The sequence below is a fragment of the Enhydra lutris genome, unplaced genomic scaffold (genome assembly GCF_002288905.1).
Source record: "Enhydra lutris kenyoni isolate GAN:26980312 unplaced genomic scaffold, ASM228890v2 scaffoldscaffold54, whole genome shotgun sequence".
Classification (NCBI taxonomy): Eukaryota; Metazoa; Chordata; class Mammalia; order Carnivora; family Mustelidae; genus Enhydra; species Enhydra lutris.
In genome coordinates, this window is record NW_019154138.1 from 9,158,862 (window position 1) to 9,176,460 (window position 17,599).

At 52.6% G+C, this 17,599-nt stretch overlaps 1 protein-coding gene across 4 annotated transcripts in view; it reads left to right on the forward strand.

Moving 5' to 3' along the window:
- Positions 1 to 17,599, forward strand: part of LOC111157348 (NLR family CARD domain containing 5) — an 85,296-nt gene that overhangs the window by 27,377 nt on the left and 40,320 nt on the right. For 3 of the 4 annotated variants that reach the window (XM_022518680.1, XM_022518683.1, XM_022518682.1), the window contains exons 3-13: positions 1,601 to 1,907; positions 2,943 to 3,002; positions 7,189 to 7,257; positions 8,137 to 9,811; positions 10,867 to 10,950; positions 11,097 to 11,180; positions 12,571 to 12,654; positions 12,773 to 12,862; positions 13,511 to 13,570; positions 15,028 to 15,093; positions 15,585 to 15,668. In XM_022518680.1, coding sequence (XP_022374388.1) covers positions 1,613 to 1,907; positions 2,943 to 3,002; positions 7,189 to 7,257; positions 8,137 to 9,811; positions 10,867 to 10,950; positions 11,097 to 11,180; positions 12,571 to 12,654; positions 12,773 to 12,862; positions 13,511 to 13,570; positions 15,028 to 15,093; positions 15,585 to 15,668 — 2,651 coding nt within the window. In that variant the 5' untranslated portion in view covers positions 1,601 to 1,612. The remainder of the gene's footprint in view (positions 1 to 1,600; positions 1,908 to 2,942; positions 3,003 to 7,188; positions 7,258 to 8,136; positions 9,812 to 10,866; positions 10,951 to 11,096; positions 11,181 to 12,570; positions 12,655 to 12,772; positions 12,863 to 13,510; positions 13,571 to 15,027; positions 15,094 to 15,584; positions 15,669 to 17,599) is intronic. The other variant, XM_022518681.1, reaches the window with a different exon arrangement.

The following is a 17,599-nucleotide window of genomic DNA, read 5'->3' on the forward strand; positions in this document are numbered from 1 at the left end:
TCCTTGTCTGCTGCCATCTAGGGCTCCAAGGCCTCCGAAATTTACTGACCCGACAGACAGCAAATCTCAGTTCTGAGCCTGGCTCTGCCATGGTCCTGCATGATGACCTTGGGCACATCCTTGGCCTTCGTCTTTCCATCTGTTCAGTGGGGATGGTGATCCCTGCCTACCGCATGGATGTGAGCATGTTTCATGAATTCTAAAGCTCTGTGGTGGAGCGAGGAGCTATTAATAGCTACCAGTCCAGGTGCCAAGGGATGGCCAGAGGGGGCTGGGGACACATGCCCTTGCTGGGAGTCAAGGGGAGCAGATGCAGTCTGAACCCTGGGACATAGAGTCCTGCACCCCAGCCCCTGAGAGTTGGTAAGGCTGCTTCTCCTGGGTGAGCCTCCCACTCTTTTCGGATTTGGAAGTGGGGTCTCTGCAGTCATGAGGATTATATGAGACACATAAAGCACTTAGAACCATGCCTCGCTCATAGTCTGTGCTTTCTAAGTGTTCACTACTGTTCTTAAGTTAATAGTACCAGAAAGTAGATTTGGAGATGTGACAGCATTTTCCACCATATGAGGGACCACCAGTTAGTTAAATCCCCAGGTTTTGGACATTTAAGTTGTTTCCAGTTTTTATCTATTACAAATAGCCTTGCAGTGAAACAGCTTTGTAATTAAAATTTTTACGTACACTCATAATTATTTCCTAAGGCTAGAGTGCTAGAAACAGAATTGCCACATCATTTTTTAAGAATTTTTTAAAGCTTTGCTATGTAAGTGCCCCTTGCCTTTTATTGGTACTCCTACCAACAGCTTGTTTGAGTGACAGTTTAGAAGGGGAAAATCTGCTGAGAGAGAAGGAGATGGTTTGTATTAGCTAGCACTCAGTTTCACTGTAAGTAGCAAAATCCCTAAACAATAGTGCTTTAAACAAAAATGTATCTCCTTGTCATGTCAGAGAAGTTCAGCCTTACTCTCTGCCTTACCCTCCACCGCCTGCAGAACTGGATTCCACCTCATGGTCCTCTGTGGCTGCCCAAGGTGCAGCCATCACTTTGACATCCCAACTAACAGGAGGAAGCAAAGAAGGATATACAACACTTCTACCTTTATCCCAGTGGCCAAAACTTAATAAGATGGCCTATTCTAACTGCAAGGGAGGCTGGGAAATAGAGCGTATTCCAGATGAGCAGGAAATATTCAGGAGTTCTAATACTAAGGAAGCAGGGGAGAACAGATTGGGCATGTGGGGACAATGAGTTGTCTCTGCCATGAGCCGAGCTCAGAGAGCAGCACAAATAGGTCCATGGAAACGGGGAAAAATAAAGCCTCCTCAGGGAACCATCCACAGGGGATGAACTGGACCCTTCCAGAGCCAGGACACAGCACAGATAGGCAGTGGGTAAGGGGTACGAAAGAAGCCGGCTGTTCTCTGGGACCGATCCCCGGGCACAGGCAAGGAGACTCCACCAAGAAGCCATTTGTCTGCCTGCCCACGGCCCCCCAGATGCGGACGTGGTTCTTGACTACGCCTTTGGCTTCCTACCAGCTGACTTGTCCCCCTGTTCGCCTGCCCTCCAGCTCACCTCCCTCCCCTGTCCCTGCAGGGCTGGCTCCTCATGGACCCTGATAGCCTCCAGCTGGGCACCGAGCACCTGTGGAACTGGCTTGTGAGGCTGCTCAGCAAAGACTCAGGATGGCTGAATGCCAAGGTGAAGTTCTTCCTCCCCAAGATGGACGTGTGCTCCGGGGACAAGGCCCAGGATGCCACACAGGGGGTCGTTCTGCAGCTGAGAAGACTGCACGCTCAAGGCCGGGCCACGTGGCAGGCGTTCATCCACTGCGTGTGCATGGAGCTGGATGTGCCACTGGACCTCGAGGTGCTGCTGCTCAGTACCTGGGGCCACGGAGTCGGTAAGGGCAGGCGGGAGGGGCGCCGAGCAGCCGGCTGGCCCCTGTCACGGGGAGCCTGGGAGGCCCAGGGAGGGCCAGGATCCGCCTGAGTCACACGGGGGTGACGTGGTCAAGACAGGAGCAAAATTCTGTGTTTCTGAGCACTTCTCGAGTAAACTCCTGAGTTTCACCAAATCGGCTGGAGACCCAGAAGGCCCCTTCTTCCACCTTGCCTCACCCCAGGTGCCCAGAAAGGCTGGATACAAGGACAGAAAGGGCCAGTGTCCCATTCCAGCCAAGAAATTCCAGAGGGCCCATCATTCTTTTTTTTTTTTTTTTTTAAGATTTTTTATTTTTTTATTTGACAGACAGAGATCACAAGTAGGCAGAGAGGCAGGCAGAGAGAGGGGAGGGGAAGCAGGCTCCCTGCTGAGCAGAGAGCCCGATTCAGGGCTCAATCCCAGGACCCTCGGATCATGACCTGAGCCGAAGGCTGAGGCTTAACCCACTGAGCCACCCAGGTGCCCCTGGCCCATCATTCTTAACGTGGTCAGGAGCAGCCACGGGCAGAGCCCTCCGCCCCCTGCTGACGGGCACCCTTGTTCGGTTCTGGGCATGTTTCTTGGCAACTTCTACTTACACAGCATCGTGGGGAAACAGCACTGAGGGGCAGTGGTGTTCCTGGCGAGGAAGTGAGAACCCGCTTGGGGGCTCTAGCACGAGGCAGAGTGTAGGGAACGCAAGGGGGTTCACAGTGCATGCGTGTATAATCACACACGTGTGCACCAGCACACACGTGCACATGCCTAAACACACGTGCACATGTAGACATGCACACATGTACCTGTCCGTGTACAGACCTGCATGTACGCGCACATTTCTGCCCACAGCTGCCTTCCCTGGTCGGGCTGAGTGTAGACCTCACTTCTCTCCTGCTGGGGACCCGCCCTGACAGATGAGCCCTGAGCCAGACACCGGGCCACAGCCGGTCCTGGAGCTGGTCCCGGAGCATCCCCCCACATCCCCACAGTGTCTTCCATTTCCCCTCTCTTTCAGCGTTTCCCAGCCAGCTGGAGGCCGGTGAAGAAAGCCAGCCTGCCTCTCAGCTCCAGCACGGTGAGGCCCCGGGGTGCAGAGTAGGAGGGGGGGCAGTGAGGACACTGAGGCCCTACCTCGTGCCCTGAGGAGGCAGACGGTGGCTGGGGACAGACATTTCCCTTAAACCAGCCTCCTCATTCTCAGCGCATCTGCACGTATCCCCTCCCTGCTGACATGGATCCTAGGCGCCCGCGCCCCCACCCCCATCTCTCCCTCTGCAGCCCTGAAGGCTTTGGCCTGTCCTGGTACCTGTTCCCAGAGGTCTAAGCTGGAGTGTCCTGAGCAAGCAGGAAGGTGTCAGCCCTTGGGCAGTGCCGAGATCCCAGCCACGCTCACTAGGGGAGGCGTGTTCTCACCTTGTCCCCTAGCCTTGGGCTTCATCCTCCAAACCCACAGACTCAGGCCCCGCATCACTGAGATGCCCTGGGGCCTGATACTGACCCACAGACCACTGTCCACACCTTGGCAACCTCGGACTGATTTTCGGGTAGAACACAGAGAGGTCAGCGATCAAATGGTGACCACCTCAGGATTCATGGGCCAACTTCTTTTTTTTTATATAGTGGCAAAATATACATAACCATTTTTAAAGATTTTATGTATTTGAAACAGAGAGCGAGCTCAAGCAGTGGGGAGGGGCAGAGGGAGAGGAAGAAGCAAATTCCCCACTGAGCAGGGAGCCTGACCTGGGGCTCGATCCTAGGACGCTGAGATCATGACCTGAGCCGAAGGTAGACACTTAACTGACTGAGCCACCCAGGCGCCCCTATCTTAACCATTCTTAAGTGCACAGTTCGGTGGTATTAAATTCACTCTTGTGTGACCATCACCACCATCTATCTCCAGAACCCTTTTCATCTTGGAAAACTGAAACTCTGTCCCCACTGAACCATAGCTCTCCAGTCTCCTCTCCCCCAGCCCTGGGGAACCACCGTTTTACTTTCTGTCTTTATGATTTGACCACTCTCAGTAGCTTTTATAAGTGGAATCATCTTGTGACCGGCTCATTTCACTCAACATCTTGTCCCTTGTCCGTGTTGTAGCCGGTGTCAGGATTTCCTTCCTTTGTGAGGCTGATCAACGTTCCGTGGTCTGTGTACACCACCCTTGGCTTATCTATCCATCCACTGCTAAACTCTTGGATTGCTTCCACAGTTCAGCTCTTGTGAATAACGCTGCTATGAACATGGGTGAACAAATATTTCTTCAAAATACTGCTTTCAGTTCTTTTTGAGTATATCTCCAAAATCCAGGGTCATATGGCAATTCTATTTTTAAATTTTTTGAGGCACTTCCGTACTGTTTTCTCATCCTCAGCGCCATTTTGCCTTCTGACCAGCAGCGCACACGGGTTGTGATTACATCCTCGCCAGCCCTTGTTTTCTGATTTTTTAAAATATAGTAGCTATCGTGATGGGTGTGAGGTGGTATTGATCTCATTGTAATTTTGATTTGTATTTCCCTAATGATTGGTGGTGCTGAGTGTCTTTCATGTGCTTATTGCCCATTCTTATGCCTTCTTGGGAGCTGTGTCTCTTCAAGTTCTCTGTCCATTTTTTTAAACCACTTTGTTTGTTTTGCTGTTGTTGAGGTTAGGGGTTCTTTATATATTCTGGATACTAATCCCTTTTCAGATCTATGTTTTGCAGACCTCTCTCATTCTATAGGTTCTCTTTTTATATAGTGGTTAGTGTCTTCTGATGCACAAAATGTTTTTCACTTTCATCAAGCCCGTTTTGTTTTTTTTTTTCTTGTGTTCCCTGGGCCTTGATGCCATATCCAAGAAATCATTACCAAATCCAATGTTGTGAAGCTTTTGCCCCATGTTTTCTTCTAAGAGTTTTATTGCTAGGGGTCTTATATCTAGGTTCTTGATCCATTTTGAGTTAATTTTTGTATATGATGTTAAGAAAGGGTCCATCTTCATTCTTTTGTGTGTGGACACCCACTTTTCTCAGCACCATTTTTTGAAAAGATTGTCCATTCCGCATTAAAAGGATTTGACACCCTTGTCAAAAATTATTTGATCATAGATGTGAAGATTTCTTTCTGGGCTCTCTATTCTATTCCATTGGTCTATATATCTGTCTTTATGCCAGTTGCCACCCTATTTTGCTTACTGTAGCTCTGTAGTAAGCTTTGAAATCAGGAAGTATGAGTCTTCTAACTTTGTTCTTCTTAAGAGTTTGTGGCTGTTTGGGGTCCCTTGGGATTCCAGACGAATTTTAGGATCCATCTTCCTATATCTGCAGAAAAGGTCATTGGGATTTGACTGAAATTGTGTTGAATCTGTAGACTGTTTGGGGTAAGATTATGTTTGTTTTTTTTTTTTTTAAGATTTTATTTATTTATTTGACAGAGAAAGAGAGATCAGAGGTAGGTAGAGAGTCAGGCAAAGAGAGAGAGGGGGAAGCAGGCTCCCTGCTTAGCAGGGAGCCTGATGCGGGGCTTGATTCCAGGATCCTGAGATCATGACCTGAGCCGAAGGCAGAGGCTTAACCCACTGAGCCACGCAGGCGTCCCAGTGTTTTGTAGTTTTCATCATGCACGTTTTCCACTTTCTTGGTTAATGTTTAAACATTTTATTCTTTTGATGCTTTCGTAAAGGGAATTATTTTTGTAATTTCCCTTTTAGGTTGTTCATCTGTGCAGAAATGCAACTCGTTTTTGTATGTCTACTTTGTATCCTGCTACTTTGCTGAATTCATTTATTAGTTCCGAAAGCTCCTTTTGTGGAGTTTTTAAGGTTCTCTACATATATGACCCTATCCTCTGCAAACAGGTTTTACTTCTTCCTTTCCAATTTAGATGTCTTTTATGACTTTCTTGCCTAATTACTCTGGTTAGGACTTCAGTACTATGTTGAATAGAGGTGGTGAAAGCCGTTACCCTTGCCTTGTTCCCAATCTTAAAGGGAAAGCTTTCCATCTTTCACCGTTGTGTCTCAGGATGGCTGTGCACTCAGAACCTTTATTTCTATGGAAGTATGGGCTTTTTACCATCGCTGTGCATGGCAGTAACATCAACAGGCTTTAAGAGAAAACATCCACCCCATAATCCCAGCTCCCCAGCAGATCAAAACCATTTAGTCCTGGTCCCTTCTGGCCTGTACCATTGAGCTGGTGTAATTATCACATAGTTGTGACCAGACCTGAATGATGCTTAGCCAGTGGGTCCTTTATTAAGAGAGGACTTGGGGAATATTAAAATACCCTCAAACTGGTTCCAGTCCCTCTCAGGGGTCCCCAAATCTCCCTGCAGCCCAGCACTTTAACAGCCAACACCTGTCAGGGCGAGGGTCCTGCCCGGGGGCTGCTCTGACTGGTCACTGATGCCTGGCTGGGGGAATATCCCACTTTACTTCTTCACATTTTTCCCTAAATCCTCTTTCCTTTCTTCTTCCCCTCTGTTCTCTCTCCTCTTCCTTCTTGTTTTCCTTCTTCCTCTTCTCCTTTCCCAGCCTCTTCGGAAAGGCATTAAAGTATCTCTTTTTTTTTTTTTTTAAAGATTTTATTTATTTATTTGACAGAAATCACAAATAGGCAGAGAGGCAGGCAGAGAGAGAGGAGGAAGCAGGCTCCCTGTTGAGCAGAGAGCCCGATGTGGGGCTCGAACCCAGGATCTGGGATCATGACCTGAGCCGAAGGCAGCGGCTTAACCCACTGAGCCACCCAGGCGCCCCGGCATTAAAGTATCTCTTATGAATCCTCAAAACAGATAAGAATCTGAGAAACCAGTAAGGGAAGTGAGGAAACATGAGAGATGTGAAGTAAGAGTGATGAAACACACTGACCCCCGGGGGAGGGCGCAGACTTGGCCTAGCCCATTGAAAACCCCACTTTTCTAACCAGCAGTGGCCTCGACAGACCTCCATCTTTCCCAAGCCATTCAGTGGCCAAGGCTGAGTGTTTCTGAGGCTGCTGGCTGTGGGCCCAGCTCCCCGTATCCTGGACTTGGAGATCCACCATTCCAGAGCCTCTGAGTCTGTCACCCAGGCCTGGGACCCCCTTCTGCCAACAGAAGCTGGTGTTGATGATTCAACCTCTGCCCACGGCCTGCCTTTGCCTTTGCCCAGGCCTGCCTTTGCCACTGCCTTTTCAGTGACACTTGTCTGTTTGTGACCTGGAGCTCACCAAAGGTGCTTGGTGACCCCTCAGCCCAGGCCCCCAGACTTCACCCCTTACTCTTCTCTCATTCTTTCCAGGCCTCAAGCGGCCTCATCAGAGCTGTGGGTCCTCACCCCGCCCGAAGCAGTGCAAGAAGCAGCAGCTAGGTGGGTGCCAAGGTGGGGAAGGACCCAGACATCAGGACCTGCCCTGGGGCCAGGACACAGATCCTGGACTCCGTGCCCCGCTGATAAGCTCCCAGGAGCCCAACAACTCTGGTCTTCCTTCCAACAGAGATAGACTGGACGTCCTGGGTGGGCAGGGGAGAGGTGACCAGTATGACCTCAGACCTGGGGCCTTATTGGCCAGTTTAGAGATGGGTAGAATACCAGGGAGACCTCCCCCCGCCACAAGGCATGGGGGCTGCTGAGGACCGGCCAGGCCAGAGGGAGTAGAGTAGACAGAACTTCAGTCACTCTCCACCCATTGTCCAGAAGAATCCTTGTTCTCAACCAGCTGTCCCCAGCATCCCCTGACAGTGGCCCTAGTTCTTCCCCTGGACCACCCATGCTTTCCCGGGGAGCCAACAATTAAAAAGTCAATGCCCGGCATAGTAAGGGCCCAGCTTCCAGTGCCTAGGCCTACAGGTGGCTAGCCCTCACCCCTGGGGAATCGCAAAACTGAAATATTGGGTGGGGAAGAGGCTACTCAGATACAGAAGATGTTGCAATGGGAGCCCCCCTCTTCCCTTCCCCCATCTCACCAACAACTTTACACCATCTATATTGTTACAAAACAAACAGAGCCATGATCTGCGCTCCCCCAGCCGGACTTCTCCATTTGAATGGCCCCCAGAATCAAGGCTTCTGTGGAACTAGGAACCAGGAACTGGGGAACCAGTTCCTTCTAGGAATTATGTGCTCTTGCCAATCCCCATGCCCTTGCACACACAGCTGAGGCTACGGGCTCCCAACAGCCAGTGCTAGGGTGAGGGGATCTGGGGGTGGGAGGCCCCCCGCACTCATGCCTTGCCCTGCCCCCTGCAGAGTTGGCCCAGAGGTACCTGCAGCTACTGAAGACTTCCACCCAGCAACGCTATGGCAGTAAGATCCCTGGGCCAGGGCAACCCCTAGCCTTCCACCAGGCCTACATCCCCCCAATCCTGCAGTGGAGCCGGACCCCGGCACCCTTCCGCACCCAGGAGGGGATGGCGCCGGGGGACCCCAAGGCAGAAGATGGCACGGACGTGACCATCCGGGACCTCTTCAGCACCAGGGCCGACAAGGGCCTGAGGGTGACCGTGCTCCTGGGGAAAGCGGGCATGGGCAAGACCACCCTGGCCCACTGGCTCTGCCAGAGGTGGGCTGATGGCCAGCTAGACCGCTTCCAGGCCCTGTTTCTTTTTGAGTTCCGCCAGCTCAACCTGATCACACGTCTCCTGACGCTGCCCCAGCTCCTTTTCGACCTGTACCTGAGCCCTGAGGCAGGCTCCGACTTGGTCTTCCAGTACCTGGAGGAGAATGCTAATGGAGTCCTGCTCATCTTTGATGGACTGGACCAGGCCCTGCATCCCCGCTCCAACAGAGGGCAGGCAGGTCCTGAGGACCCAAGTCCGGCCCTTGCCCTCTTCTCCCGCCTCTGCCGGGGGACCCTGCTGCCCGGCTGCTGGGTATTGGCCACCTCCCGCCCAGGGAAGCTGCCCGACTGCCTGCCTGCAGAGGCAGCCACAGTCCACATGTGGGGCTTTGACAGGCCGCGGGTGGAGGAGTACGTGGGCCGCTTCTTCCCGGACCAGCCGGGGCAGGAGGCAGCCCTGGCGGAGCTGCGGGGCAGCAGACACCTCCAGAGCTTGTGCGCCGTGCCCGCGCTCTGCCAGGTCACCTGCCTCTGCCTCCTCCATCTGCTCCCAGGCAGCCCGCCAGGCCAGTCTGCGGCCCTCCTGCCCACCGTGACTCAGAACTACGTGCAGATGCTGTCCACCCTCGGCCCCCGTGGGTACCTGCCTCCCGAGGTCCTGCTGGAGCTCAGTGAGGTGGCCCTGGGCGGCCTGCAGACCGGGAAGGTCATCTTCTCTGTAGGAGACATCCGCCCGCCCACAATGGCCTTTGCAGCTGCCCTCAGTTTGCTGACCTCGTTCTGCATCTGCACGGGCCCGGGGCACCGGGACACAGGCTACGCCTTCACCCACCTCAGCCTACAGGAGTTTTTTGCTGCCTTGTACCTGGTGGCCAGCCCCAAGGTGGACAGAAATGCACTTGCCGGCCACGTCACCCTCAGTTCTTGCTGGGTGCTGCGGACCAAAGCTAGTCTGGGCCTCCTAGACCACCTCCCCACCTTCCTGGCGGGGCTAGCGTCCCGCGCCTGCCGACCCTTCCTCAGCCTCGTGGCCCAGCGGGACGAGATGTGGGTGAGTGCCAGGCAGGCTGTGGTGATGCAAGCCTTGAGGAAGTTGGCCACCCGCAGGCTCACGGGGCCGAAGATTGTGGCGCTCTGTCACTGCGTGGGTGAGACCCAGGAGCCTGAGCTGGCCGGTCTCATGGCCCAGAGTCTCCCCTGTCACCTCTCCTTCCACAATTTCCCACTGACCTACGCCGACCTGGCTGCCCTGACCAGCATCTTGGGGCACAGGAATGCCCCCATCCACCTGGATTTTGAGGGCTGCCCTCTGGAGCCCCACTGCCCTGAGGCCCTGGTGGGCTGTGAGCAGGTCGAAAATCTCAGGTGAGAGTAGGATCAGGGGAGGACAGGGGAAGCCCTGTGAGGGACCTGGGCTTGGGGAGGATGGAGTCGGTCAGACCCTTGCCAAGGGAGGCTGGGCACAGATCTCGAACATGAGGACAGAGTCCAAACTGCCCCTCGACCTGAGAGCCAGTGCAGAAGCTCCCTTCCTCCTGAGACCTTAGGGTCCAGGTTTCCTTGCGGTTGCTGGGAATCTGCTGACTCTCCCTGTCCCTCTTAGCCATGGACTGGAGCCTCTGACTCCAGAGGTGGTCTGACTTTGGGCAGGTTACTTAACCTCGAAGCCTGAGTTTCTTTGTCCCTAAAATGAATCAGTAATAATACCAACTCCATGAGGTTATTGTGAGAGCCTGGTAAGAGAATGCCAGGAAAACCCTCCTTAGCAGGCGCCTAGTGCACAGTAAAGGCTCAGTATGTGTAGCAGGAGCGAGAGAAAAGGTGAAGCTCAGAGAACCCACCCCCCAGTACAGTGAGTGAAGTAATGTTGAATTTTGTTTGCATGTCATGGAATGCTCAGAGGTATGCGGTCCAGATCTCTGAGCTGGCTGAGCTCCATGTGGTCATGCAGGGACCCAGGCCCCTCCCCCTGATGCTCCATCATCCCCTTGGGCATCTAGATCTGCATGGTCAAACCCGGGTCATGGGCATCTCTGCTCCGGCTTCGGGGAAGGGAAGGGAGAGTGCATTAGATGCACCCAGTATGTTAAAGCCTGCATACTTGGAGATGGGACATGTCCCTTCGGCTCACCTTACAGTGGCGAAAACATATCTGCATAGCCACTCTGAGCTGCACGGGAGGCTGGAAATGTGAGTGGGAAACTGTTCCCAGTTAGAGCTGCATCTGTGAAGAATGGGTTTCCGTGGGCAGTTAGCAGTCTTTGCCATACTACGTGTTTCTTATTTCTACAAACAACAGCTCCTGCTACTACTATTAACGTCACCATTCAGTTCCATCTGGCAGAGGAAGGGGTGGGAGTGATGGCTTCTAAGCCCTGCCCAGCACTGAGGCTCTGCCATCTTACCTCTTCCTGTGGCAGCTTTAAGAGCAGGAAGTGTGGGGATGCTTTTGCCGAAGCCCTTTCCAGGAGCCTGCCGACAATGGGGAGCCTGAAGAAGCTGGGGTGAGCCAGGGCTTGGGTCCTAGAGGGATCCTCAGCTGGAAATGCCTGGAACTCTCCCCTCTCCCTTTGACCCTGCACAAGGCAGATTCCTGGCCTACCCCCTTTCCCACCCCCATTCTTGCCCACCACGTTTGCTTACCCTGTAGGTTAGTAGGAAGTAAGATCACTGCCCGAGGCATCAGCCACCTGGTGCAGGCTCTGCGCCTCTGTCCACAGCTGGAAGAGATCAGGTGAGTGATCTCCAGGTAGACTAGCTGGCTAGGGGGACAAGTTATTTCCCAGGTCCCTGGGCTTCCCACCCCAACCCCAGAGCCTGTAATGAGTCCTGCATTTTCCATCAGGAGTTGGCCTGTTTTTCAGTGGGACCCAGAGAGGGGGAGGCTTTGGTCCAAAAACGGGGTGGGGCTAGATCCAGACACAAGGCTCCCCAAAACCCTGGAGCACTGCTTCCTTCATCTAATAGTTGGGGCTGTCTCAAAGGACCTTGAGTTTTGAAGCCCTCCTTCTCTTTCTGTGACCTTGAGAGAAGGGATGGCTGTGTGTAGGCAGGTGTCAGGCACAATGGGTCCACACAAGTGCATGAAACACACACATACCTTCACACTTGTGCACATATGTGTTCACACGTGCACTCACCTGCTCACTTAAATACATTCCCCTCACATGCACATTCATAGCTGTGTGCACACTTGTGCATACTTAGAGCCACATACCCATTTAGTTGCAACTTACATGCTAACTGATCACATCTCTGCAGATATCGTCCTGCCCTGTGTTTGCGATGAGTAGCCCAGGAGGGGTGGGGCTGGGGAGCATTCTCAAGAGCTCATGGGCAGAACCACCACGAGCTTATATGGCACCTTTAGGAGATTTAGAAGGGCACCCTTTTGTCCAGACCCATGCAACCTGGCACTAAGTCATCCCACTTACTGAGTGGAGTGTTAGCTGGACCACAGCTCCTGGGTGCCTCAGCTGGGTGCCTTTCTGTGGGATCACCGGCTGGCAGGAGAAAAGACAAAGGTCACTGTTAATAATCAGGAGGTAAAAAAGTGTCAACAGGTTCACATTCCTAAACCTTTGCACTAACCAGAGCAATCATGCACAAAAGGACCCTCGCACTTCTGTTCCTTTGGCTAGGAACTCAGGCAAGGCTGGATTGGAGACTCCATTTGACAGATGGGGAATGTGAGGTCAGAAAGAAAGTGCTTGGCCTAAGGTTCTGGGTGAGTCAAGGCCAGAGCTGGGGCTGGAAGCAGCATCTCCTGTATCCCAGTCTAGACTCCACTTATCACCCAAGAGCCAGAAGGCCCTGATAAACTCTGGCCTCAGGCACATCCCAGACGTATCCCTAAGAGCAGTGTTCTGGGTGTCCTCATCCCACCTCATGAGGCCTTCACAGCCCGTTATCCGGATCTCTTGGGCCATTAGGCAGGAAGTCCCCCTTGGGGCTGAATAGGGACAGACGTGAGGACAGCAGAGGGCCTCTCCTAGCTGGGCCTACTGGGTACTGTGGAGCAGGTCACCAACATATTGTGGGCCTATGACGGGGCAGCCATGTCACCTGCCAACTGGGGCCCCCAAGTCCCCCAGCTCCATGGCTGAGGGGCCGGGGGCTCTCAGCTTTCAGGACAACCAGCTCAAGGACTGGGCTGTGCTGAACATCGTGGAGGTACTTCCTTGTTTGCCACAGCTTCGGAAGCTTGAGTAAGCAATCTTTCCAACCCCTGCCTGAGCCCCTCACCCCCGGCCTGGGAAAGCAAAGAAAGTCTGGGGCCCCTTGGATATAGGATCCACTCCTGATACCCTCGCCACAATCTTGCAGCCTGAGCCGCAACAATGTCTCCATGTCAACACTACTCTGCTTGACAAAGGTAGCAGTCGAATGCCCTACTGTCAGGACCCTGCAGGTCAGGTGAGCAAAAGAGGTGGAATCTGGGCCTTCAGAGGCTTGAGAAAAGGGGAGGGGAATGTAGGGAGTGGGAAATGCAGCACCATGTCTGCAATACGTACGCATGTGGACCTGAATCTCTTTTATTCACTTCAGTATCTCCAGAGCCCAGCTCAGGACTGGCACCTGGTACTCAGTATATAGTGGCTGAGCAGAACGATGCATGGATAGATGGGCGAACGGTTGAAGGAGTGGGTCAGCACATCTAGGAAGCGTAGTTTTAGCTGGGGAATCCTGAGCCCCGTGTGTCGCTCTCCATGGTGCTGAACTGGGGGGTTTCCCCGTTCAGATTACGGAGTGGGTCAAGTGCCATTGCTCTTTACCCTAAAATACGGTAACTCCCACAAAAACTCTTTGCATTCCTAATTTCAAAACTCCTCTCTGTAAATATTGTTTTCCTCACCTTTAAAAATACTCTCTCGGATTCATCAAGCAACGACAGTCACAAATTTTACTTGTCTGATTTGGGGCATTTCTGCCAGTTGTTTCTCTGTTGGTTATAATAAATTAGACTTTCTCTGGATGTCTGGGGCTGCAAGGGGAGTGCAGGTAGTGGGTGATGTGCTGCTTTCCAGTCCACCGGTTTCATGGCTCAGTGTCTGACTCTTGCAGGGAGGCAGACCTCATCTTCCTTCTTTCCCCGCCCACAAAGACTGCTGCAGAGCTTCAAGGGTAAGAACCTAGAGAGGCGGTGGGTCTGGGCTCATTCCAAGGAGCAGTCTGGGCTCAACTATTGGCAGGGTAAGATGGCCAAGAGAGCCTATGAAGAGCTGGAATGTGGGGCTGCCCTGAGAAATACCTTTCTTCTCAAAGTTGACAAAGGACTTTACCTTCCTCTAGCATATCTGGACCACATCTGGTCCCTGTGCTGGAGGGAGCATCCCCAGAAATCTCAGGCAAGGCCCTTAGGGAAGGCATGACTATAGATTGGTGTTAGTATGTGGGAAAAGCTCTGGAAAATTCTTCCATCTAAAAAAAAGTGGGGGGGGAGGAGAAATGGTGATACCCACATCTCCGAGTACTCTGAGGATGAAATGAATTAATATACCGAAAGTGCTTAAAACACCGCTGACATCCCGGTGGCACTCAGATGCTGGCTCATCCAGCTGTGCATGGATTCCAGTTTGGCTGGTCCTGCATGGGCAAAGAAAGGGAAGCAGCCTTTCTGTGAGAGAACATTCCAACTGGGCTTTCTCTCACTCCTCCTCGGCTGACCAAGACTCACAGACAGATGATGCTGTATGTCCCTGGGCAAGTCCTTTCCCTGCTCCAATCTTCCGTTTCCTCGCCCATACAATGATCTAGTCGGACCAGTATCTTTTTCCCCTCTGGCTCTATGGAGCTGAGATACCCAGTATGGTAGCCACTAGCCACATGTGGCTATTTAAGTATATATTAATTAAAATTAAGTAAAATGAACATTTTAAGTTTATCAGCCACATTAGCCGCATTCCAGGGACTCAATGACCATGGGAGATTAGTGTCTCCCACAGTGGATGGCGCAGATATAAAACATTCTCTTCATTGTGGAAAGTTTTGTCAGATGGTGCCAATCTAGAGGTCTGCGAAAACCTGGCCAGTAACATGCCAGCTTGTCTGCAGCCCCCACTCGTCCCCTGGCCCAGTGGGAGAGAGCCTGGAGGTGGCACAGCCTGGACCCACACACAGTCCGTGCTCCCAGCCGTTAGAACCACAGGTGGCACGTGTACAAATAGCTTCACAACATAGAAATAGCAACTTCTTTTTGCTGAGCTTCAATTCTGTGCCTGTTCTGGGTGCTTGGCCGAACATTGTCTCATTTTCAGTCCTTCAATCATTGTGTGTTAGAGATTGTCATCCCATCTTGGAAAAGAGACCACGGAAGCTCCAAGCTCCAATAGGGGAAGTGACTTGCCCAAGGCCACACAGCTCTGGCAGAGCCAGAATTTGAATAAAGTCTATTTGCCCTCAAACATTTTGCTCTGGCTGCTGCTGAATAGCACCTTTAGCTCCTCCAAACAACCATCTTTGTTACTCATTCCTTGTGGGTGGTGCCCTGGGCTCTTCAGGCCTGGAACCCAAGATAAGAGGTTTGGCCCTTCAGGCCCTGGACTCTAAGACAAGGCCACTGTTGGATTTGTTCTTGCCAGAGCGCCAGACCTGCAGGGAAATGCTGGCCAGAGAGAAGCGGCTCAGAGTAGAAGCCTGACACTCAGGTACCTCTGTGGGCTCCATTGCCTTAAGGGGAGGGGTATGGTAGGGGGGTGGGGGAGGGTGCCTTCCTAGGAGAGGCATAGCAGGGGCGAGGATGCTAAAAGGAAAAACAGCCATGGGGCAGATAAAGGACCTGAATAACCCATCCTGGCCTGAATAAGGAACTTCTGTCATAACGGCAATAATTACAACTAATTTAATGGGCCCTTGCTACACGCTGGGCACTGTAGTATTTGATATCCTTTTCTCACTGTAATTCTTTTGAAAACCCTGCCAAGTATACTTTATTATTCCTATTTGATAGAGAAGGAAAGTGAGGTTAAGGGCCTTGTCCAAGGTTGTCCAGTTACTAAGAAGCAGGACCAGGATGAGACCCTCGGTCTGACTGCCTCCTGACTCCCCCGGCTCCCACTCCCGGCAGTGGCCCTTGGGGCCGGAGGAGGTGTGGTGTAGCTTCTTGCCCTGAGCGCCCCCGCATCTGCCCTCACTCCAGGCTCCAGCAGTGTCAGCTCAGGGTCCATGAGGCACAGGAGCTCATAGTCCAGCTCCAGGAAGGCCCCCGCCTGGACAAAGTGGAGTGAGTATTACAGAAAGTGCTGGGGTGGGAGATGGGTGGGGGGCAGGGCACTGTCTGAAGGGCCTCCACTTTGGGCGTATGATGTAAGGAAGGGCATGCTGCCTCATTAAGAATCTGGGGAGGGGCGCCTGGGTGGCTCAGTGGGTTAAGCCTCTGCCTTCGGCTCAGGTCAGGTCATGATCTCAGGGTGCTGGGATAGAGCCCCGCATCAGGCTCTCTGCTTGGCGGGGAGCCTGCTTCCCCCTCTCTCTCTGCCTGCCTCTCTTCCTACTTGTGATCTCTCTGTCTGTGTCAAATAAATAAAATCTTAAAAAAAAAAAAAAAGAACCTGGGGAACTCAGACCACCATAGCAGCTACCACTGTTCAGCACTTGCCCTCGACCAGGCTTTTTTGCGTACATCCTCTCATTTGATTTTACCGTCTCTGAGATGTGTAAGTATTACTACTATGCACACTTCATGGAGGAGAAAATTCAACCACACAGAGGCTAAGTTTGCTCAAGGTCACACAGCTAGGAAGAGTCCAGGCCAGGGTTCAAGCTCAGACAGTCTGACTCCCACCAGCCTCGTCCTTGTCACCGGTGTCATTGAGAGCTGAAAAGTAGAGACCTCATCACATGTGTCTTCCAAACCACAGCCCTCAGGGTCCCCTTCCCCGTCGTCCTCCCAGAGTACAATGAGATCACCTTCCCTTTTGGGGCTGTAGAAGTTCCGTTAATGCCTAGCTCCTTTGAGAGTAGGGCTTGGGGATTGGTAGAGGCCTTGTCATGTCCCCAGGACCAGGGACCCTTGCTAGGACTATCCCAGGAAATCAAATGGGCATGAGGGTGGACTGATGGAATGCTGTAAGGTGGTGTGAGGAGAGCAGCCCCAACCTAGGGAAGGATGAATGGGTGAGGACCTTGGTAACTAGAGCTTGAACCTTGACCTTGTCCCACTGAGAGAAGCAAGAGAGGATTAGAAGTTTTTGCAAAACACAGGATATCACCAAGCCTGAGCCTCCCCCGCACCTGCCCTGGTGCTTTCACCTGCAGTATGGCCCCATCACCCACCTGGCTACCCAGACCAGGCATCTCTCAGCTCCTGCACCCTCCCCCAGAGCCAGCCCATCCCACATCCACCCACCACTTACATAGCTCTCAACACCACCCTCTTTTCATCCACTTCCCCCGTCCAAACCACTCTCACTCCTCACCTGGATGACCCATCAGCCTCCTCACTGGGTTCCCTGCTTCGACACTGGCCACTTCCATGTAGCAAAGAGTGACCTGCATTTCACTGCTGCCTGCCCCCCCTTTACGCCTTCCCACTGCTCGTGGTGAAGCCCAAATCCTAAAATCCTGTGTGATCCAAAATGCTGCCTCCAGCCCACCAATCCCCATCTGACCCTGTCCTGTCATTGAGATCTTCAGTCCTACACAGTGTCTTCCTTTCAGCTCCTCCAGTGGGCTATGCCCCAGGACCTTTGAATGAGCTGCTCCTAATACCAGGAACATCTTTCCCCCATCTCTGTCCCACCCCTTACCTACTGAGCTCCTGGTGTTTCAAGCAAGTAGTTCCAACATCAGGGAAACCTTCCCTGATGCCCATGGTAGATCTGATGCCCCTAAAATCATGGAGTTTATCATAAGAAGCAATTACGCAGGTTGGAGCATAAAAAAGCAGCTGGGGTGGGGCCTTGAAATTAGGCTGCCTGGGTTCAAACCCCAGGTCCACCTTTCAGGAGGTGCTTTAACCTCTGTCTACCTCGATTTGCTCATCAGTAAGATGAGGATAGTAACAGGGCCTGCCCCACAGGGTCCTTATGAGGATGAAATGTCCAGCAATGGTAGAAGCAACCGGACCGGGCGCCTGGGTGGCTCAGTGGGTTAAAGCCTCTGCCTTCGGCTCAGGTCATGATCTCAGGGTCCTGGGATTGAGTCCTGCATCGG